Here is a 20,287-nt window from a genome sequence, read left to right as displayed (position 1 = left end):
AAGTGTACTCACTTCGGCTGACCTGGTTAGGTCATTGAAGGGCCTCCTGCACTGTATGCAGGTGCGTGATATGTTGGTGGTGCTGGTGACCTCCTCTGTCACCTCAAGCCAGGCCTTCATGGTGGCAGAGGCAGGTCACTTCCTCCCGTCCGCCAGGTTCAAAATCTCCCTCCTCCTCCTCCTCCTCCTTCTCACCCCATCCAGTAAGACCTGGAGTGAGGCATCATTAAACCTGGGAGCAGCCTTCCCCCTGGGGTGCTCCATGTTGTAATTTTGCCTATTTTCTGCAGCATCAGTCAGTGGAGGACTGCCCCTTTAAATAGGGCTCCTCTAGCTGACAGCCTATGATGTGGGTGCGCAGTCTGCCAGCTGCGCAGCTTTCCAGCACGAAACCCGGAAGCCAAAGTAAGTGCCTTCAATTAGGCTGCGATCACTTGTGGAGCACCCCGAATTCACTGGGCGCGTTACCCACGCGCCCAGTCAACCCCCCCCCCCCGATGCCAACCCGCCTCCCTCCTAATATCGAGCCCAAGGCCTTTTTACTGAATATCAAGAGGAATGCTATTTGCATTTCAGTGCAATTACTTAACTTGATGCATTATTGCATATTCCTTGAAATTTGATATTTCTGCAAGAAATAAAACTACTCTAACACATTATGATCATAATCTAATTTTAAATTAATGCATCTTGCTGTTGTGACTTGCAGAAAAGTAAGATAAAATAATTTGTTGATGGAAGTTCCCTGAATAAATAATACTGGCAAAGGATAATCAACCCAAGTACTGAATATTGTGTCTAATATCCCTTACTAGATGCTCCCCTCCATTACAACACAAGTATACAATTGATTACTTTGTATGAAAGGTGTTAATGGACTTGTATTGATTTAAAGCTCTTCACATAAAATGCTCCTGGAAGCCATAATTCATTTCCTTTTAGCTTTAGTTTCTGATTGAACTTCGCAACGTCCCAATATGGAGCAAAGTCACCAAGTTCACTCTTGCATGGCTCCAAGTGACTGGATCAAGACCCAGGGGGCAATTAACCCACAACTCTCCAGTTGAGATGGTAGGCAGATAATTTTCTTCCAGGCCTTTGTCAACACCACTCTTGATACTACTTGAAGGTGTGTGAAAGGAGCCCAATGGGATTAACCCGCTGTTCCTCCCTCCTTCTTTCCTGGGAAGAAAATGTCCTCAGTTCTATAAATTCTCTTGACATTATGGCTGAGGTCAGTACCTTAGTTTATGGAACCTATCCCCTACTGTTCTGTGGCACATTTAATTGGATGGCTGGCACACTGAGCCAACACACCACCTATTACATTTTATTTTTTAATTTTGCAGTGTGAAGCTTGTCCGAGCTAAGGAATGGAACACTTTTCTACTTTGAACACCCAGGGCAGATTTTCTTAAAATTACGGCCAATTAATAGACAGAAATGGGTGTAACCTATAAGAAAATGAGCAGAGATTTGCCCGATTTCCACCCAATTAGTGTCGTGTCAAATTTTCTGGTTCAGTTTTGAACGGCTGCCCAAAGCACCTGCCAGTTTGCAATTAATAATTTTTCAAGTAGGCTAGATGACATTTAGATGTGCATGCAATTTCATGGCATTTACCTGCCCATGTGAAGTGGCCATCCGTGTTTGCTAGGGTGTACTGTTTTTAAAACTGGATTTGAAGAATGAGTAAGATTTGTAGTAGTGTTAGAGGCCACTTCTGCTTCTTTCCTGTTTCCATTTGGTTGCCATTTTTTGGTATGTCCATAATATTGGGACAGTGGGTTTGCCAATGATTTCCCTTTTTGTATGTTTTTGAAGAAGAGGTGCAATGGAGGGATGTACAAAAAAAACCTCTTAAACCTTTCTCCCGCCCGTCTTAATGAAAATTTGACAATCATGACCCATTGTCACTGACTCCCAAACCAGAGGAAATACACTTTCCCCATTCACTTTATTAAAACCCTTCAGAATTTTTTTTTAAAATCCTCTGTCTCATCTCCAATCTAACCACCTCCCCTTGACATTCAACGGCATTACCATCGCCGAATACTCCACCTTCAACATCCTAGGGGTCACCATTGACCAGCCACATAAATACTGTGGCCACAAAAATAGGTCAGAGACTGGGTATTCTGCGGCGAGTGACTCACCTCGTGACTCCCCAAAGCCTTTCCATCATTTACAAGGTACAAGTCAGGAGTGTGATTGAATATTCTCCAATTGCCTGGATGAGGCAACACTCCAACAATACCCAAGAAGCTCGACACCGTCCAGGACAAAGCGGCCCGCTTGATTGGCACCCCATCCACCACCTTAAACATTCACTTCCTCCACCACTGGCACACAGTGGCTGCAGTGTGTACCATCTACAAGATGCTCTGCAGCAACTCACCAAGGCTTCTTCGACAGTACCTCCCAAACCTGCAGAAGGACAAGGGCAGCAGGCGCACTGGAACACCATCACCTGCACATTCCCCTCCAAGTCACACACCATCCTGACTTGGAAATATATCGCTGTTCCTTCATCGTCGCTCGGTTAAAATCCTGGAACTCCCTTCCTAACAGCACTGTGGGAGTACCTTCACCACGTGGTTCAAGAAGGCTGCTCACCACCACCTTCTCAAGGTTAATTAGGGATGGGCAATAAATGCTGGCCGTGCCAGAGACACCCACATCCCATGAATGAATTAAAAAAATGTTTGATGGCCTATAAGAACCAAGTACTATAACATATCCGTTCTCTATTTCTTAATTCTATCCATATGGATTCTGTCTTAATACAATTCCTCGGACATCATTACATTCTAGTGCTGTGATAGGATCCTTTACTAACATTATTTCCCATATCCGTGCCCATCTCTCCCACAACTCCATGTTTGACTCCCCCCAATTAGGTTTCCGCCCCTGCCACAGCGCTGAAACGGCCCTTATCAAAGTCACAAATGATATCCAATGTGACTGTGACCATGGTAAACTACCCCTCCTCATCCTTCTTGACCTGTCTATAGCCTTTGACACAGTTGCCCACCCCATCCTCCTCCAACGCCTCGCTTCCATCGTCCAGCTGGGTGGGACTGGCCTTATCCATTCTTATCTATCCAGTCTTCGCCAGAGAATCACTTGCTTCTCTTCTTTCTCCCGCACCATTATCTCTGGAGTTCCCAAGGATCTGTCCTTGACCCCCTCCTATTTCTCATCTATATGCTGCCCCTGGCCTACATCATCCGAAAACACGATATCAGGTTCCACATGTACGTTGATGACACCCAGCTCTACCTCACCACCACCTCTCTTGACCCCTCCACTGTCTCTGATTTGTCACGCTGCTTGTTCGACATCCAATATTGGGTAAGTAGAAATTTCGTCCAACTAAATATTGGGAAGACCAAAGCCATTGTCTTTGGTCCCCACCACAAACTCTGTTCCCTAGCCACCAACTCCATCCCTTTCCCTGGCAACTGTCTGAGGCTGAATCAGACTGTTTGCAAACTTGGCATCCTATTTGACCCTGAGAGGAGCTTCCGACCACATATCCGCTCCATCACCAAGACCGCCTGCTTCCACCTCCGTAACATCGCCCGTTTCCGCTCCTGCCTCAGCTCACCTGCTGCTGAAACCCTCATCCAAGCCTTTGTTACCTCTAGACTGGACTATTCCAATGCTCTCCTGGCTGGCCTCCCATCTTCCACCCTCCATAAACTTGAGCTCATCCAAAACTCTGCTGCCCGCATCCGAACTTGCACTAAGTCCTGTTCACCCATCACCCCTGTGCTCACTGACCTACATTGGCTCCCGGTCCGGCAACGCCTCGATTTTAAAATTCTCACCCTTGTTTTCTAATCCCTCCATGGCCTCGCCCCTCCCCATCTCTGTAACCTCATTCAGCCCTACAATCCTCCGAGATCTCTGAGCTCCTCCAATTCTTACCTCTTGCGCATCCTCGATTTTAATCACTTCACCATTGGTGGCTGTGCCTGGGCCCTAAGCTCTGGAATTCCCTCCCTAAATCCCTCTGCCTCTCTACCTCTCTCTCCTCCTTCATTCTTTTTTCTGATTTTTTCATTTAATCTTTTGGTCTTCTTTACTCTTATGACAATGTATTTATCTCTCATTATCTCAAAACCATTTTCTTTTCCAGTTCTCCTCCGATAGTATTTTCTCATTATATATTTCAGTAAAACCTCTTTCTATTCCAACAACTTTAGTCCTGCTCTCTCTCTCTCTAATCTCAAACGTAGACTTTCTTCACCCCATGCCTGATTAGTTGAAATCCTCCCATAGCTCTATTTAGCATCTCTGCAAGCAGGTTGGTGCCATTTCAATTCAGGTGAAGGCCTTATCATTGGTATAGCTATCACCTCTTCAGTGTATGCACAGAAGAGAGGTCTTGTGAAGTATTGTGGTGTAATGTTAAAACTCTAAAAACATTTGGAGCACTATATAAGTCACGTGAATGTGTGCCAAAAGTGTTCGCTAAACACCTCAATTAGATAACCCTTAGAAGGTTGTGGGTTCAATCCCAATCTAGGACTTGAGAACATAATTTATTCTGGACACTTCAGGGAGGTATATTGTTGGAGGTGCCATCTTTTGAATGAGGCATTAAACTGCCTGTTTGGGGGACGTGAAAGAACCCATGGCACTATCTGAAGGGGAGCAGGGAGTTATCCTGCTGTCCTGGCCAACATTCATCACTCAACCAACACCAGCAAAACAGATTAATTGGTCATTTATCTCATTTACTCACAAGGAAGTTGGAAAAAGGAAAGATGTGGCATTTGTCATTAAATCTTTCTTTGTTCCCACAATTTATGCTTTGAAGTGCTTTACATGGTTGAGGTACCTTACAAGCAAACGTTTAGTGTAGAATCCATTCTCCAGTGATAAAATGAATGAAGATAGGTGGTTGTAGTCAGCATTTTTGTGGCTCAGGATGAAAATAAATTGTGTTTTTGATATTGCAAGTACCTGATTATGAGATGAAAGACTTTTTGGGCATTTCCTGTGTTGTTACAGATGCTTCTTCAGTGCCCTTTGTGCCATCCCTTGGCAAGCCACATGATGGTCACTCCTTTTATTGTCTCTATACTGTGCTTGCAATATTTATTATTTATATTTATCTGATATCTATTCCCTTATGTGGGACCTTTCTGTATGCAAATTGGCTGCTGAGTTTGACTACATAACACGGCTTAATAGTAATTTGTTCGCTGCAAAATAATTTGGGTTGTCCTGAGGATGTGAAAGGTGCTACATAAATTCAAGGAAACTGTTTTGTCCTTTTTAATAATTTTTTTAAATTATAATTTTCAATAAATTATGCAAGAAATATAAAGAATAAAGAACACAGCCACACATAAGGGAATAGATATCAGACAAATATAAATAATAAATATTGCAAGCACAGTGTAAAGACAATAAAAGGAGTGACCATCATGTGGCTTGCCAAGGAATGGCACAAAGGGCACTGAAGAAGTATCTGTAACAACAAAGGAAATGCCCAAAAAGTCACTTTCATCTCATAATCAACACAATTTATTTTCATCCTGAGCCATAAAAATGCTGACTACAACCACCTATCTTCATTCATTTTATCACTGGAGAGTGGATTCTACACTAAATGTTTGCTTGTAAGGTACCTCAACCATGTAAAGCACTTCAAAGCATAAATTGTGGGAACAAAGAAAGATTTAATGACAAATGCCACATCTTTCCTTTTTCCAACTTCCTCGTGCCATTTTCTTCTTGTATTCTTCAGCTTTCAGGCTTTACAATCCTTTCTCCTTTTTTATTGCTATTGACTGTACTTCTTTGGTTGTCTCTTTGTGTACGTATGTAATATATTCCATCAGTGCTGCTTCTCCCCAGGAATCAACATGCCACAGGGCTTGACTGGAATAGACCATATGTATAATCCCGTTGGTGCTATGGAAACAGCATTGTCTGCAATCAGATTTTGCATGTTTTCAGTCACTGGAGGACTGACACAAATGAGATTCACAGGCTCGATCTGTGACAGTTGCAGCTAATTAAATTTACGTTCTGATAAAATAAAAACAATTTTAAATTTTAAAAAGCTTCAAGTGCAAAGACTGCCCTATTGCACCCTACTTAGAACCAATTGATAGATTTAGAAATTTTGTTTGAAATGGAGCTCAAGTTTTTATTCTGGAGGTGCACAGAGTTCCTTTCTTTGAATCCCACGAATCATGTGCATTTGAACAATTGTGCAAAATCAATAAATCTTTGATAAAATCCAAAGTGTTGGCACTGCTGCTGAGGCCAACAAAACAGGATATTCTCTCTGTAAGAACAGAAACAGTACAGGACAATTGAAGTTTTCGGATTACAAATGTACATATTTAAAATGAAGATAGGAAGTTAGATTCATCTTTTATCTATTCTTTGTCTTTGAGTTCCAGCATGATCTACACTACTCTCTATTTGTTCATATTGAGGCTGGTTGGGATTACTGCCAGATAATGAGTTCCATAGAGCAGAATAAGGAGATTGGGGCTGTTGCCAGATTCCGGGTTCTAATAGCACTAAATTGGCAATGATTAAGACTGGATTCTGGGAAAGCAGTGGGGTACCTGGTATCAGTCAAGTGACAGACCAGACAATTGAACAACAGAATGAACTGAAAGACATTTATTTGAAGTATTTAATTTATATACAGATTTTCTACAACTCAAAATAGGAACAGAGGTATGTGGACAACAGATTGCATCTATTCTCTCTTAAATCCAAATAACGATCAGGAAATTGAAGAGTGAAAATCTTAATGAGCATTTGATTGTATTGTATTTACAGAAAGCTCATTTGGTTAAATATTTGAGACCTTTACTTGCATGCTGAAATGTGCAGCAGTGCTTTTGTGATGTAGACTCTACAGTATAAGTAGTTATTGTGACAAAATGTGCACAAAAAGCATTTGTAGATCATTCATTCACATTAAGCATCTCAGTACTTATATGAATTGAGATAATTTTGGAGAGAAAAAAAATCTACATTTGAAGAATTTTGTTTTCTGTCTATCCTAGGTTGCAATGTAAAACAATTATTTCTCCATATTGTGTCAGCTATTTCTCCATAATACGTTTCACACCAGCATAGCATTGTCAAATAACCCTAACAGTTCTTGTGTGCAAAAGAATTGAAGCTGAGTCTACTGAATGATGAGTGTGAGAAATGATTGTGTCCTTTCAGTCAGGTACTGAATGTACCAGTTAAATGCGCAGAGACAATGGATAAGAAGGTTTGTGCTAGCTCTTCCAATTATTCAATGGATAAATGCTTTGGATCTGAAATTCTGGTGGCCCTAAATGACAGAAATGCGGCATAAACCCTGCCAAGGGGGAGAAATTTGAGGCGGAACAAAGATCTGCTAGGTTTCTGCCCCATGCACCTCTCCTTGGAAATTGTACACCATGGCAGGGCATCCACTTCTTAAACTCTCTCCCTTTCCACCCTGCACTGACTTTGGGGGCATATCTGGGGGTGTTCCTACACTATTCCAGTAATTCCACCCAGCTTGCTCCCGTAACACCTAGTGGATCCCATGCCTGCTGAATGCAGGTGTGGTTTCTGTTCTGGGTCTCTTGAAAGCCCCAAGGGAAGTAAGGAAGGATCAATTACCTTCACAATGTAGCCTTTTGGTTCCCTGCAGGTACTTAAGAAATGTTTTGCCAAGGCCCTTGTCAAATCCTTATTCTGTGCTGAGTTGGCTGATCTCAGCTAGTGTAGCAATCGATAGCAATAGTGTAGCTATGACCTCAGCACGCCCGACCTACTGAGAAAAACTAGTCAGCCTTCCTACTCCTATCGAATGACCTTTTCTACAAATGCGTGCATGTGGATGTTAAATGAGGATGTAACCAGGCTGTGATGCTCTCCCATGGTCAAACAGCCCACTTGAGTTCACTGTCCAGGCTCACACATGAAATTGCAGCTGACAAATATATGTGAGATGAACAGCATTAAAATATAATAAAGTCAATTAGCTTTTGATGTAAATAAATGTGATGCATATTCAAACAGGAAACAGTAAATAATCGTTATTTGGGTGCGGGATTAAAGGGAATATCTGTCTATGGAACCATTCCCCACCATTATTCACTTCTTTCAGAAGAGGAAGGGTAAGGTTAGAAATGTTGGAGGGCACGAAGAGAAAAAATGTGGGCAAAGGCCACTGATTGATATTGCTTGATGGGGAGCTGACCAACCGTCAAGTTCATTCTTTTTTTTTGCTGAATGCTGATAAATTAGCAAACTGCTGTGTATGTTTTACAGTTTGCATTGAGATGCAATTTATTGTCAGTGTCACCTGCTTTATGCTATGCAAGGGAAATAGAGCAAATAATATTGACAATAAATACACTAGGCCTGAAATTCTAGGGGCCAAGGAGGGCAGAAAAGTGTGCAATCTGAGCTACCCCAGCATGCCACCTGATAGTCAGAAGGTTATGGGTTTTAGACTTTTGAGACAATAATCAGGGACAAAATTAATTGGCATTTGGAAAAGTATGGGCTAATAAATGAAAGTCAGCACGGATTTGTTAAAGGAAAATCGTGTTTGACCAACTTGATAGAGTTATTTGAGGAAGTAACGGAAAGGGTTGATGAGGGTAATGTGGTTGATGTTGGGTATATGGACTTCCAAAAGGCATTTGATAATAGACTTGTTAGCAAAATTAAAGCCCATGGGATTAAAGGGACAGTAGCAGTATGGATATAAAATTGGGACAGAAAGCAGAGAGTAGTGGTGAACGGTTGTTTTTCAGATTGGAGGGAAGTATTAGGACCACTGCTCTTTTTGATACATATTAATGTTCTGAACTTGGATATAGAGGGTATAATTTCAAAGTTTGCAGATGACACAAAACTCGGAAATGTAGTAAACAATGTGGAGGATAGTAACAGACTTCAGGAGGACATAGGCAGACTGGTGAAATGGGCAGACACATGGCAGATAAATTTAACGCAGAGAAGTGTGAAGTGATGCATTTTGGTAGGAAGAATGGGGCGAGGCAATTTAAACTAACTGGTACAATTTTAAAGGGGGTGCAGGAACAGAGGGACCTGAGGGTGCATATACTGAAATCTTTGAAGGTGGCAGGACAAGTTGAGAAGGCTGTTAAAAAAGCATATGGGATCCTGGACTTTATTAATAGTCATGATGTGGAGATGCCGGTGATGGACTGGGGTGGACAAATGTAAGGAGTCTTACAACACCAGGTTATAGTCCAACAGCTTTATTTGAAATCACAAGCTCTCGGAGCTTTCCTCCTTCGTCAGGTGAATCACTCACCTGACGAAGGAGCAAAGCTCCGAAAGCTTGTGATTTCAAATAAAGCTGTTGGACTATAACCTGGTGTTGTAAGACTCCTTACATTTATTAATAGTGGCATAGAGTACAAAAGCAAGGAAGTTATGCTAAACCTTTATAAAACACTGGTTAAGCCTCAGCTGGAGTATTGTGTTCAATTCTGGACGCCACACTTTAGGAAGGATGTCAAGGCCTTAGAGAGGGCGTAGAAGAGATTTACTAGAATGATGCCAGGGATGAGGGACTTCAGTTATTTGGAGAGACTGGAGAAGCTGGGGTTATTCTCCTTAGAACAGAGAAGGTTAAGGGGAGATTTGATACAGGTGTTCAAAATCATGAACAGTTTTGACAGATTAAAAAGGAGAAACTGTTTCCAGTCGCAGAAGCGTTGGCAACCAGAGGACACAGATTTAAGGCGATAGGCAAAAGAGCCAAAGGCGACACGAGGAAACATTTTTTTCGCAATGAGTTGTAATGACCTGGAATGCACTGCCTGAAAGGGTGGTGGAAGCAGATTCAATAGTAACTTTCAAAAGGGAATTGGATAAATATTTGAAGGGAAAAAATTTATAGGGCTGTGGGGAAAGAGCAGGGGAATGGGACTAATTGGATAGCTGTTTCAAAGAGCTGGCACAGGCACGATGGACTGAATGGCCTCCTGCGTTATAGCTAAAAAAAAAGAAAAAAAATCCTACTCAAGGACTGGAGTGTATAATCTAGGCCGATACCCCAGTCCAGTGCCACATTGTCAGAGGTGTATTCTTTGAAATGAAACATTAAACTTTTCTGCCTGTTCAGGTGGGCATAAAAGATCCTATGCCACTATTTGGAAAAGAACAAGGATGTTCTCATGGTGTCCTGGCCAACATTTATCTCTCAACCAAAACTGATTAGCTGATCACCTACCTCATTTGCTGCTCATGGGAGGAAGAGATTGAGCATGTCGCATGTTGTTTACTGGATGGGAACAGCAGGGAGCCAGCTTAGGGGGTTTAGTAACACTTGGAGGGAAATGGGAAGTTGGTGACTACTCCTCTTGTGGTCTTGACTCTCCAAAGTTGGATGATGTTGATATTAAAAGTGCAAGAGGAGGTCAGGTGGAAGAGAGAGAAGTCAAGAAGGGGGCTCACACATTTTGGTAGTTTTCCATTCTAGGTGTAACCTATGCGATGCCCACTCCAGCTATCAGATGCCCTACAGATTTTTATCCTCGTGTTTATTGTACAGTCGGAAGACCTGGGTTATGCATTTTCCCATTGCAAGCAGGGACAACTGTGGCAGGCCATGCAATGCATTTGTCTTCAGGGTTCCTGCATTTCCATAATGGCCCAGAATTTGCTGTAGCAGGGCAAAGAACTGCACCCACCATTAGTTAGACTTGCTCTTGCCCGTTTAATCGCCATGATATTTTGTGCCGCAAGTTCCTGGAAGTTGGAGATGGAAATGACGTGGCGCCCTCTACAGGGCACCTGGGATCTGAGTGAACAGGACAAGCAACTGTGTATCTCCTTAACCAATCAGATTGAAGGATTATGAAATTAACAGCACAAGAACTGAGAAGGAAGCATAAGTTAGAATAATGAATTCAATGTCAAATCAGGTAAAGAAAGAGTGGGAAAGAAAGATTGGATTAAGAGAGAGAAAAAAAGAGATTTTTAAAAAAAAATATTCATTTAAATTTTTAAAAAAATCTCCAACAACAATTAAAATCTGAAAGAGACTCCACAATTGTAATGGTTAATTTTCAGTGTCAGAGAGGATGACAGGCAGTAATTAACACTTATCATGTCGTTAAAAGGGTACTTAGACTTGAAATGACTTGACTTAACTTTCTGTGGAGAGTTTAGTTCATATCTACCAAGCAAATGCAGAAACTTAATGCCATTCAATGCATTTCAATGGCGAGGCAGACAGCGAGATGCCATTTTTGCGAAGCTAACAGTGGACAGCAACATCTCGGACAGCAACTTTTGGATTTCTGCATTTAACCTCGCATCTGCCCTCGCTTCTGAAGTTGCTGATTAGTTGATTAGTGCATAAATAACGGTGAGCGCCATTAGCCTCACCGTTATTTTGACAGCAAATTCTGGGCAATTATAAACATTTGCTGAATCATTAAGACCTACCAACCATTAACGAGAATGCTTAAAATTGCAATGCAAGCAAAATACATTCTTTTACAACCGCGGTAAACCTTTCTGCTTTGCAAGGTTTAGAAATACCCAAAGGTTCAGATGGCATAATAAATCATGAGGATGAGCCCAGAGATTAAGTTGCAACTTTTAACTCAGTGACGTCCGCAAATTAATTCCATGAACACTGAATATTGTAACTAGAATTAAGTGTCTGGATATCTAGCTTTACAGTAGTCGCGAAAGAAAATGGAAACATGCTATAATTTTGTTTTTGCAGTTGAAATATGTTGCTCCAGAGCTAACTCTCTCTCCTTGACTATCTTATATATTCACAATGAATAGAATTTACAGGAAAAAGGTTTACCAGTTTTGTGACAGCTCCAGTTTTTAATGATTCAGTATCTCATTGCAGGGCCAAGTAATGTACATAACAGTGTATTCTCAGGACATCCCAAAGTGTCGTTACTGCAGATTTAAGAGAAAATAATTCGCAGCAGGATTTCAGGAAATTCTTTACACACTAGATTTAATGACACAAATCTTGAAATTGTCCATTTTCTGCTAAGTATGACAGGATGCAAAGGTTTCCAGAATTATTCTATTTAATTTGACTTCAGCTTTGGGCGGACTTCCAGTAACCTCCATAAATAGTTAGCTGCCTTATTACAGTTTCATTTCTGAATCATGAATCTGAGATGTCATTATGCAGTTACCATTGATAGCTCATCTAATTTTCTACGCAGATCACTATCCCATTGTCTGGGGATATTAATTTGCTAGCGTTATTTTGGACACGCTGTCTGTAATATTAACTTATGAAGTCACAGTTTGTCTTATTGGTTTGGGAACGGTACAAACAATAAAGCAGGTTCACTCAATAACCTGCACAAATCATATCTAATGTTTTCCTCAGGTCAGCCATCTGGTTTCATCTTATTCCACGAGAGTACATTATTGTTAAAATATTCATGGAGCTACTGTGGGAAAAAGGAAATGGGAGTTTAATTAGCACGATCTGTTTAAGCTGTTTAGCTGTTTTCCTCCAGGAAGTATGAAATAGTAAACAATCTGTGGCTGAATCTGGGTGTGCTGTGTGTTTTGCATTCATGCTTTGTTTGATAAATGTTCCAAAATGAAATCATTTCTGCACTGTACCTGGGTATTTCCACCTGCTACACAGGTACATTTTTGTGCGTGGGGCAAAAAAAATCCTTATTTGCTTAGTTACAAAGAATACATTAACAATGAGATTGTCAGACAAATCGGTGAGGCGCATATAAAGCCATTTAAATGAATAGGGCAGTGCAATAAGTTTTGTTTTTGTTTAAAACCAGGAAACATCTCAAAACAAATAATGGGTGTAGCCAATACTTGGCTGCCATGATTCTTTCCAGGGGCAAGCCAATTTTTGCACCCTTTTCTGAGTTCATCCTGTATATTTCAGTTTTCAAAATACTGTTAAGTCAGTCTGTTCAACTCCTCCACCTCTTAGCTTTCACTCCACCATCTCTCTTCCACTGCCTTCAGCTTCCTTCCTTCTCTCGCCCCAGCTCTGCCACAATCAAAAGTTGCTCGGTACACAGTGTGGAGAAGGGAAAAAGTGCAGGCAGGAAACCCAGGATCTCATGAGCTAATGACCCAGCCAAAATTCCAAAACAGAACCTCCAAAAATGCATTGCGTGGCCACTGATGATGGTGCAAATGATTAGAGGGGTCCAAAGAGATCGTACAAGATGGCCAGGTTCTTCAAAGTAACTTAGTTCATAATTTAGTCAATAACAACTTGAATTTTTATAATGCCTTTAACGTAGTAAAACGTTCCGAATGCATTTTCTTGCGATTTTCTTTCATACGAATCTCCTGAAGGTTTTGACACTGCTGACTTATGGATCCATGGGCGCTGATCATTGTCAGGTACTTCATCCAAGTTGCAATTCTTCATCTGTACGCTTAGACAGTGAATGATGGCAGACTATTCAACCATGGGGGCATCACCGCTGAGGCCAATCCTGTTCTTGCCTGGGGATAATGGAATTGTAAGGAGCATGAACCGACCTGATTTTTCTCTTCCCAGTTCGAATGCTGCTGAAACTAATTGTACAGCATCTTTTGCTACCTTGGTTGCAATCAACTAACTCAGCACAGATCAAAAGCCCTTCCATTTTGTTTGGCTCAGCTCTATGTTGACTATTCCAACTGAGCCACTGGAGGAAATGAGACCTACAATTTTGTATTTAATTATTATTTTTTTTAGATAAGGTCTGTACATGAACAAAATACACTGTCTGAACAGCAGCACAGGTTAGATTTTATGAAGTTGCAGTCATAATGTGGAGCTTCACCTGCAAATAGCTCTTATTAAGAATTGAGGTGTGGCGGTCAGCGGGCTCTGTACGATTTTCCATCCATTTAATTTCATAAAATTCATTAAATCTACCCTTATGTCTCCCTACCCCCCATATTCCAGTGAATGCCCCATCAAATTGTTATGCTTTATAAACAAAAAGATATGTGTGCAGAACCTTAATCAACACAAATTCCCATGTAACAGATGTGTCAAGTAGGCACCGCTTTAGATACTACAGCTTAGTACGTATGTGTGGAGTCCAGATGGGCAGATCTAGCTTCATTACACTCTCACACACTTTGTTGCTCACTTTTTTGAATGGTCTCTCACTCCCAGAAGCTACAAGGAATGGTTGTCCTTTAGTGGAGACAATTCTCTCCATTTGCTGTGCAAGACCGATGTTTTGCCATTAATTAAGATGCAGCAGTTTTAATCCAGCATTGGAGTTGCCAAATTCTGGTCCCTGACTTTTCGTTAGACAGACCACTGATGATTGCACAGCTGCAAATAACTATATCACTAGGCAGAATCAAGAAATTTGCTGCAGAGGGGAATCCTTTCCTTCAGGCCTCATTTTGTACTGTTGTCGAACAGTCCTATTATCTCTGTGTACTTTTATCTGGGACTCTGAACACACATGCTGTCCGAGTGCTCTTCAGCTTGCATTATTCTCTCTGTGCTTGTTCAACTCTCCTCTTGTTGCTCTACAATCTGTTTACTTGTCCAATGCATCTGTGGTACTGTTATCTCTACTTGCTTTAAGTCATGATTTCTGGGGCTTTGTACACACAGGCTATGTCATCCAGAAACTTCAAATCATCCAAAGTTCTGCTGCACACATTCTGTCCTGCACTAAGACCCACTCATTCATCACCCCATCTTTATGGACCTAAATTGGCTCCCAGTTCCCCCATGGACCAAATTCAAAATCCTTGTCTACAAAGCCCTCCTTGGCCTTGTCCCATCCAACCTCTGCAACCTCCTCCAGCTTTATGTCACTTCCTGTGTCATCTGGTCTTCTGACTAAGGCTTCCTTTACATTCTCCTCCCTCCAGTCTACCTTTGGTAGCAGAGCTTTCAGCCACCTCAGTCCGACTCTTCGGAACTCCTTTTCCAAACGTCTCTATCTCACTCCCCACCATTAAAAGCTTTCTCAAAGCATAGTTCTTCAACCGTGCTTTCTTGCCTAACTCTCATGCAAAGGCTTGGCACTCCTTTTCTCTTCTGTGAATTACCTTGGGACATTTTTCTATGTTAAAGGTGCTATATAAATGCAAGTTGTTGTCTGTTGCATTGCTATCTGTGTATGCTTTAAATTGGTAACTGAGGCGTTACACATAAATAATGTCTGTTGCACCGCTTTCTGTGTGTTTTTAAACAGCAGCATTTAGTGTTTATTGTATTTTCTGTGTTCTTTAAGTTGGGCTATCTGAGCTCTGCGCATGCATGCTTTCTCTGTGCTAGATCCTGTTTCACTACTTTCCTTATCTACCGTGTCAGTTGTTGTTGCATTGAAATCAGTAGTATCTCGGGCTATGCACACAGTGTTTGCTCCACTGCAATCTGTGTTAACTAGGGCTCTGCGCACACATTCTTTACCTGTTACTTGAGCTCATCCAAAATTCTGCTGCCTGTATCCGAGCTCGCAGCAAATCCCGTTCACCCATCCCCCTGTGCTTGCTAACCTACATTGGCTCCCGGCTCGGCAACACCATGATTGTAAAACTGTCATCCTTGTTTTCAAATTCCTCCATGGCCTCACTCCTCTCTATCTCTGTAACCTCCTCCAGCCCTACAACCCTCTAAGATCTCTGCACTCCTCCAGTTCTGGCCCCTTGCGTATCCCCGATTTTCATCGCTCCACCATTGGCAGCGTGCCTTCAGCTGCCCAGACCCTAAGCTCTGGAATTCCCCTCGTAAACCTCTCTGTCCCACGACCTCTCTCCATCTTTAAGATGCTACTTAAAACCTACCTCTTTGACCAAGTGTTTGGTCACCTGTCCTACTATCTCACAATAAAAACAGAAAATGCTAGAAATAATCAGCAAATCAGGCAGCATCTGTGGAGAAAGAAAGAGTTAACGTTTCGGGTCAAAGACCGTTCGTCAGGACGTTTCATCAACCGGAAAGGTTAACTCTGTTTCTCTCCCAACAGATGCTGCCTGACTTGTTGAGTATTTCCAGCATTTTGTGTTTCTATTTCAGATTTCTAGCTTCCGCAGTATTTTGCTTTTGATCCAATATTTCCTGTGTGGCTTGGGGTCAAATTTTCACTCCTGTGATGTGCCTTGGGACGTTTTACTATGTTACAGTGCTGCCTGTGCTTTGAACTTTGATATTTGGGGCCCTGTCCAAACGTGCTATACCTGTGGCAATGCATGTCTCGGTTGTGGCTTGAAGATTTGGTATCTGCTACATATGCTCCGACTGTGGTAGCGATGTGACTGTGCTTTAAATCGTGGTGCCCGGGGCTCTGCACGCAGATGCTGTGTCTGGTACATGCTGGCTGTGCTTTAAATTGCAGGAACTTGGGCTCCACGTACACATGCCATGCCTGTCGTAATGCTGTAGTATTGCCAGCTCTCCGATCACTGATACACACGCTCGCGCGCGCCGATTGTCCTCAAGTCTCACTCGTGCTACACTGAGCCCCGGGGCGCATTCCCCGCGCCGGGCTCGCGTCACTTCCTGCGGGCGAGCGAGCGCCATGGAGGGCTCGCGGCGAGGCGATCTCATTGTTTTGTGTGTAACGGACGCGCACGAGACGGCGGAAACCCCGGTGGGCGACACACGACGCCGACAGGTGAGCGAAAAACTGAGCGCGGCAACCGGGCCTGCCTGAGCGCCGTGAGGCCGGGCGTTCGGTTTGTGTGAAAGGGAGTTCCGAGCGCGCCGCTCTTACTCCGGGAGCGGGCGGCCTTTTATCTTTTACGCCAAAGCACATGTTTTGGGGGACTTTTTTTTTAAAAAAAAGTAGGCGGCTCCAGATTAACGGTACCGACCACAGACTCTCCTCTCTTTTAAACGGCGCTATTCGTTACTCGGGCACCGGCAAGCTGATCTGGGTGTGGGTGTCTCGGACTCCCTTTACCGGGACCTGATGAAGTCAGTTCGCTGTCATCTGTCTCTGCTACCCTGTCTCTGAGTGTGTTTTAACAGCCGCCCTGTTCCCCTCCCCGTGGTTGTCAGGAGTTTCCCATTTAAATAGGGTAAACTTTATGGCGATGAGGATTCTTGAAACTATTGAGATGAATCATGTCAGCTTCCAAGTTCGCATGTCTGCATTTTTTTTGTAGTTGTCAGTTGTTTTATCACCAAATTCCGTTCCACTCTTAGCTCTTGATGACGCTTTTCTCGAGTGAAATGTAGATGTGATTAAAAGAACATAAGAAAAAAATTCAGATTTTTAAGTTTTGGTGTCAAAATCTAAAATTTGTGGCATTTCGTTGCTGTGTGACAGATTTTCAAAAAAAATACACTTGGTTCTTGATGGAAAACATTTTTGATAATGAATTACTATATGTAACACGATTGCAACTTACTACCGGCAGAGAATTGAACACGTAACTGCATCTATTGCCAACTTTTTAAGTTTTATAATTTTCTACTCTTTGTAATGTGGGGTGGTGACCATGAAAGGGTGGTGCTAATTTGGCAGGTTGTAGGAAATTCAGGACTGTGCAAAAGTCCTTATGCATTTATTGTGCTTTCCTTTGAACAATGAAGTATAGTGCAGCAGTCTGAAGTCATGATTCAAACATTTTTGCTGAAATGATAAGCAGTAGGAGTTTCTGGAATTGTATTATTAGATTGTGTTAATATAGTGGCTTCAGTTAGCATTTTAGGTAGGTCTCGATTCGATCATTGCCGCAGATGGACTTCTGAGACTGTTGTATGCTATTCCACTTAAAGCCCTCTGATTCCACTCAACTATTTCAGTAATGATATATAATAGTGTACAGTGTGTTGAGTGCAACTCCAGCTGGTTACTGTAAATTCAACAGCATTTGCTCTGTTCACCAGACAGTGAAGCATCTTTTAAGGAATTTCCTGCACAGTAAGAGTGGCAGGAAGAGGACGAACATCAGGGCTCAAGGGTGGCGAGGCAGAATGGATTTGAGCAGCAAGTAACTCTGCTTCATTTAGAAGTCAGTTGGTTGTAAACACATACTAATTTTATCTTTGTTTCAGCATGGAGATGAATCTTGCAGTTTGTTCAACCACACTAGTGCATGTAGGTTGTGGCTTTGGCAAAGACAAATCAACAAAACCTGACTCCACAATATAGAGTGGACTGTGACAAAGATTGTGATTGTACCTATGATTGAGAGTATTCTTTTGTTTAAATATGATTATAAATTTCTGAGTCATTTGCTGCAAACATGCTGTCTGAGCAGTGGGATGCTTGGAAAGTTTGAGCGATTATGATGAGACACCCTAAATGCAAGTCAGTCTTGGGTCACTTTGTGGATGTCACAGTAAGTGATCAGTGCTGTCAAAGCAAGGTTTTTAAAATATGGGCATACAGTCCCTCATTGTTTCCATCCTTCACCAGGGCGGCCTGCGAACCTTCCACTTCTTCCTTGAACAGCAGCCCAACCAGTCCCCATCGACCACCACCTCCTCCACTTGGCTGAACTTGTTCTCACCTTCTACAACTCCTTTAACAACTCTGTTCTTCCAGATTCAAGGCATTGCTATGGGAACCCACATGGGTTCCACCTATATCTGCCTTTGTAGGGTATGTTAAAATGCTGTTTTCCAGTCTTAGTCGAGTTCCTTTGCTATATTGACTGGGTGCTACTTCTTGCCCTCGCTCTAATCTGAAGAATTTTATTAACTATGCCTTCAATTTCCACCCACCCCTTCCTTTCATGTGCTCCATCTAATTTCTTTTTTCTCTCTTGCGTGCAATAGGCTTTCCATTGTCACTGACTCCCACAACTATCTGGACCACGCTTCGTCCCACCCCATGTCCTGTAACAACTGTGCCCAATTTCTCCATCCCTGTCAAATCTACCCTGATGATTTTACCTTCCGCAGCAGAGCTTCTGAAATGTCCTCCTTTTTCCTTAGCTGGGCATTCCTCTTTCCTCTTGACCAGCTCAATCCCATTTCCCACGCTTTTGCTCTGATTTCCACCACCAACCCCCCCTCCCCCCCCCCCCCCCCCCTTCCCCTCTTATAGCCATAACAGAGTCTCACCGGTCCTCACCTTTCCCTCCACCAGCCTCCACATTCACCAGATCATCTTTCACCATTTAAATTTGCTTACAACATGATCCCATCACCAAACACATCTTCCCGTTCTCTCCACTTTCTGGGGGGAGCTTCTCCTCTGTGACATCCTGGTTTACTCTTCGACCACCCCAATTTACAAGTACCATTTCCTTGCACCTTCCTGTGCAAACACTGGTAATGCAACACCACCTTATTCACCTCTTCCCATACCACTGTCCAGGAGCCTGTGTAAGACAATTTCTGTGTACTTCCTCTATCTAGTAAGTAGTATTTGCTGCTCATGGTGCAGCCTCCTCTGCATTGGAGAAACCAAACAGATTAGTTGATCACTTTGCTGAACACCTTCGATTTGTCTGCATGTGCTACTTGTGCTCGCCAATTTAACTTCCCTCTCCTATTCCTGCACTGACCTCTCAGTCATTGGCCTCGTACATTGTTCCAACGAAGCTCGATGCATGCTAGAAGAACAATATCTAATCTTTTTCCTAGACATGCTGCAACCCTATGGTCTGGAAATTGATTTCAGTAACTTCAGACTTCAGTTGTACCTTAATTTTCAAACCTGTTTTAATTCCACACCTGACTCCCAGGTTTTCAATCTTTCCCATTTTCTTGCATTTCCTAGGCCTCCTACTTCCTTGCTTGCTTACACACCTTTTTGTCTCTTTAATGTCTTAATGTTTCTGTCCGTTACCTAACTGAGGTTACATCAATTCACTCATTCCTTTGTCTGGGTTTGTCTATTTTTTGTATATACATATATTTTTCCCTCTTTCTGATTGTATTAATGTGCTGGCTTGCCTCTTATTTTCCAGTTTTCCAGAAGGTTGTTCTCTCCATAGGTGCTGCTGACCTGAAGTGTGTTTCCAGCATTTTCTCTTTTTATTTCAGGTCTCCAGTATTTTGCTTAGTAAAGCTTTTTAAACATTTTTTTAAAGCGCTCTTTAATCTGAAGTATATATCATATAAATACTGTGCCTATGAGGCAGTTGAAATTGTTCAGTGTTGTGTTTTTAATTTTAACACTGCTGAAATATGATTACTTATAATGTTCATACGTATTTTATAATCTCCAGTGATATGTTATGTAGTGTTATGTTACACAAGTTATTTCACACCTGAATACCAAGTCCCAATCTGTGTGCATGAAAGCTGTTTGCTACCACATAAATAAGATGTATTGATTAGGTACAAATTCACAGTGACATGAAATCATGGTCCAGCTTTTGT

At 42.2% G+C, this 20,287-nt stretch overlaps 1 protein-coding gene across 2 annotated transcripts in view; it reads left to right on the top strand.

Annotated features, from left to right (window-relative positions):
• Positions 1–20,287, top strand: part of LOC137335193 (disks large-associated protein 4-like) — a 152,010-nt gene that overhangs the window by 96,256 nt on the left and 35,467 nt on the right. The window contains exon 1 of one of the 2 annotated variants that reach the window (XM_068000393.1): positions 17,901–17,964. The exons of the other annotated variant lie outside the window; for it this stretch is intronic. Within the exon in view, the coding sequence (XP_067856494.1) occupies position 17,964 (1 nt within the window). The 5' untranslated portion in view covers positions 17,901–17,963. Of the gene's footprint in view, positions 1–17,900; positions 17,965–20,287 lie in introns of those variants that run through there. 2 annotated transcript variants of the gene reach the window in all.

The sequence above is a fragment of the Heptranchias perlo genome, chromosome 19, assembly GCF_035084215.1.
Source record: "Heptranchias perlo isolate sHepPer1 chromosome 19, sHepPer1.hap1, whole genome shotgun sequence".
Lineage (NCBI taxonomy): Eukaryota > Metazoa > Chordata > Chondrichthyes > Hexanchiformes > Hexanchidae > Heptranchias > Heptranchias perlo.
Note: the sequence above shows the minus strand (reverse complement) of the source record. Positions and strands in the feature narration are given on the sequence as shown.